This window comes from Lipotes vexillifer, unplaced genomic scaffold, assembly GCF_000442215.2.
Source record: "Lipotes vexillifer unplaced genomic scaffold, Lipotes_vexillifer_v1.1 scaffold182, whole genome shotgun sequence".
Lineage (NCBI taxonomy): Eukaryota > Metazoa > Chordata > Mammalia > Artiodactyla > Lipotidae > Lipotes > Lipotes vexillifer.
In genome coordinates this window covers 3,914,959-3,918,007 of record NW_006798798.1, presented here as the reverse complement: position 1 = coordinate 3,918,007, position 3,049 = coordinate 3,914,959, and the positions used below count along the sequence as shown (strand labels likewise).

The 3,049-nt window shown below is 63.6% G+C and overlaps 1 protein-coding gene across 1 annotated transcript in view; it reads left to right on the top strand.

The window, feature by feature from the left end:
- Positions 1–3,049, top strand: part of SLC7A10 (solute carrier family 7 member 10) — a 16,241-nt gene that overhangs the window by 12,595 nt on the left and 597 nt on the right. Inside the window, exons 4-10 of the mRNA XM_007470948.1 lie at positions 174–299; positions 375–528; positions 1,283–1,406; positions 1,489–1,592; positions 1,950–2,046; positions 2,248–2,397; positions 3,016–3,049. The exon at positions 3,016–3,049 is cut by the window's right edge and continues 150 nt beyond it. Coding sequence (XP_007471010.1) covers positions 174–299; positions 375–528; positions 1,283–1,406; positions 1,489–1,592; positions 1,950–2,046; positions 2,248–2,397; positions 3,016–3,049 — 789 coding nt within the window. The remainder of the gene's footprint in view (positions 1–173; positions 300–374; positions 529–1,282; positions 1,407–1,488; positions 1,593–1,949; positions 2,047–2,247; positions 2,398–3,015) is intronic.

Sequence of the window (3,049 nt, the reverse complement as noted above, 5' to 3'; positions counted from 1 at the left end):
CCCCCCCCCCGCCCCCCGCCCGTGAAGTTGGCCTCAGGGGTTGGGCTTCTGGCATTCCAGCTGCTGCAGGGGACACCGCCCTCCTGCAGCCCAGGCTGGACTTGGCTGTGGCCCACCTCAAGGGGCTTGGCCTCGGGTGCCCGCCCACCCAGCCACCTGCCCCTCCTCCTCAGTGCTCCTGACGTGGGTGAACAGCTCGAGTGTGCGCTGGGCCACGCGCATCCAGGACGTGTTCACCGGCGGGAAGCTGCTGGCCCTGTCACTCATCATTGGCGTGGGCTTTGTCCAGATCTTCCAAGGTAGGGCCGGGCTGTGGGGGGGGCTGGGCACAGGGCCAGGGAGATGACGCTGACCCTTGACCTCCGGACCCCCAGGACACTTCGAGGAGCTGAGGCCCAGCAACGCCTTCAACTTCTGGATGGCGCCGTCTGTGGGTCACCTGGCCCTGGCCTTCCTCCAGGGCTCCTTTGCCTTCAGCGGCTGGAACTTCCTGAACTATGTCACCGAGGAGCTGGTGGACCCTCGAAAGTGAGTGGGGCTCTGGCCAGGCCCTGGGAAGGGGTGTGGCGTGGGGTGGGAGAGGCAGCCTCCCCACACGGAGCCGCTGTCACCTCTGGCCGGCCTGGTCATCTGCCCGACCACACTGCTACCCACCGGGAACGGCTCTGGAAAGGCAGCCGGGACGCTTGTGTTCCAGCCTGACCCTTTTCTGTATGGCTGTGGATGAGTCACGGCCCCTTGCTGGGCCTCAGAAACACTGAGTATCATTGTCTCGCTGTAAATGGATCCAGCTATTTGCACTTGGCCAAAAATTACACATGTGCACACAACATGGTCCCTAAAAATGAAGCCAATGGCTCCCTCTGATGCTCAGCTGGGACCTTGACAGTGAACAGTTACAGCTGGAGCTGGGGCTGATGGGAGTCCCAGGGGACCCTGGTCTGTGGACTGAGCTCTAAGGGCGCTTTGAGGATTTTCAAGGCTGATTTTGGCTGTATGCAATCTCCCAGACATTAGATCCGCCCCCCTCCCCAGGATATGAGTGGCCCCTCCTCCATCTGCCCTTCCTCCCACCAGCCTGTGCCAAGGCCGGGCTGGGGACCAGCGGGGAGACAGACAGCAGTGCTTCCCCCTCCGCTGCCCCAAGGCCCCCAGCAGACCCAGGAGATGGAGGCTCAAAGCTGCTCCCATTGCTGGGTCCCCTGCCACTCCCCACCACCCTGAGGCCCCGTCCCTCAGCCCCGCACGGGCTGATGCTGACACACTGCACCACTGTCCCCAGGAACCTACCCCGCGCCATCTTCATCTCCATCCCCCTGGTGACCTTCGTGTACACCTTCACCAATGTCGCGTACTTCACTGCCATGTCTCCCCAGGAGCTGCTGGCCTCTAACGCAGTGGCCGTGGTGAGTGGGGCCCCGCTCGGTCCTGGCTCCTGCCCGGCCTCCCCCCTGCCTCACGCACCACCTCTCTTCTGTGCCCACCCAGACCTTCGGGGAGAAGCTGCTGGGCTACTTTTCTTGGGTCATGCCCGTCTCCGTGGCACTTTCCACTTTCGGAGGGATCAATGGCTACCTGTTCACCTCCTCCAGGTGACTGGACTGGGAAGAGGGTGGTCAAGGTGAGGCAAGGCAGCTGCCCTGGTGCACACGAGCAGTGCTGGGGGCCAGAGGAAGTGAAGTCCTGCCCGGTGGGGCCCACCTGAAGCTGGGACGATGAACTCCCCGGAAGCAGATGTCTGATCCCAATTGCGAGGAACAGAAAGCAAGAGGGAGGCGGGCTAGATGAGGGGAAGAACTGCCCAGTGGGGCTGCTGGGGCCCAGAGCAGGGAGTCGGAGGTGACAGCTCAAGAGGGCCATCCGGTCTAGAGCTGAGGTCGGGATCTGGCCAGCAGCGAGGCCCCAGGCTGGGCTCATGGCTCCCACCCACCTCTGTCCCCACCCCCCAGGCTGTGCTTCTCTGGAGCCCGAGAGGGACACCTGCCCAGCCTGCTGGCCATGATCCACGTCAGACACTGCACCCCTATCCCTGCCCTCCTCGTCTGCGTAAGTTGGGGGACCCAGGCTCGCAAGGCGGGGAGCCAGGGCCACGCAGCAGCGTGCGTAATGGCAGGGATGAGGCCTGGCCCTGGTGGGGGCGGGAGGGCCGGGCTCGCTGACCTCCTGGCCCCAGTCGGCAGGCCCGGGGCCCCTGCTGGGCTGACAGGAGGCAGGTGGGAGTCAGCCCTCAGCCAAGTCCTCTTCCAGGGCGGGGCCACGGCAGTCATCATGCTTGTGGGAGACACGTACACGCTCATCAACTACGTGTCCTTCATCAACTACCTCTGCTACGGCGTCACCATCCTGGGCCTGCTGGTGCTCCGCTGGAGGTGGCCGGCGCTCCACAGGCCCATCAAGGTGAGGCCCGGAAGGGACCAGCCAGCCCACGCGCTGGAAGCAGTCAGGGCCACCCCTTTACCCGTCTGGGCACCAGGGGCGGCGACGGCAGCGATGGTGAGGCCAGCCTTTGCTGTGTGCTGGGCCCTGCTTAGGGCCCTGTGTGCACTGGCATATCCAGTCCTTAGGGCAGCCCCGCGGGGTGGGTGCTGGGAATACTCCCACTTCACGGACAGGAAAATAAGGCTCAGACGTTACGGTCACACAGGATTCCACGAGCCCACAGAAAACAGAAGACCCAAAACCGAGCTAAAAGAAAAGTCCTCCCATTTGCATATAAATCCTTGAGCTGGAGAAGTGCTCAGTGCCTGGAATGTGAAACACCTCAAAATCATTCACCTTCAGCCTAGTGCGAGTGGCAAGTGCACATACAGTCGCTGTGTGGAGCTCAGAGCCGCTGAAATTGACAAGCCCTCAACAATTTGGCCAACTGGCCAGCCACGTTGGGCTGCTGGCAGAAGGGGGTCCCTCGGGCCTCAGCTCCCAGGAGAGGGGGGAAAGGGCCTCAGACCCCCGGGGCGGTGGGGCAGGAGAGCCAGGGGTCCCGCGCCATTGGCACTGCCGCTCGCTGCCCCCCAGGTGAACCTCCTCGTCCCCGTCGCGTACTTGGTCT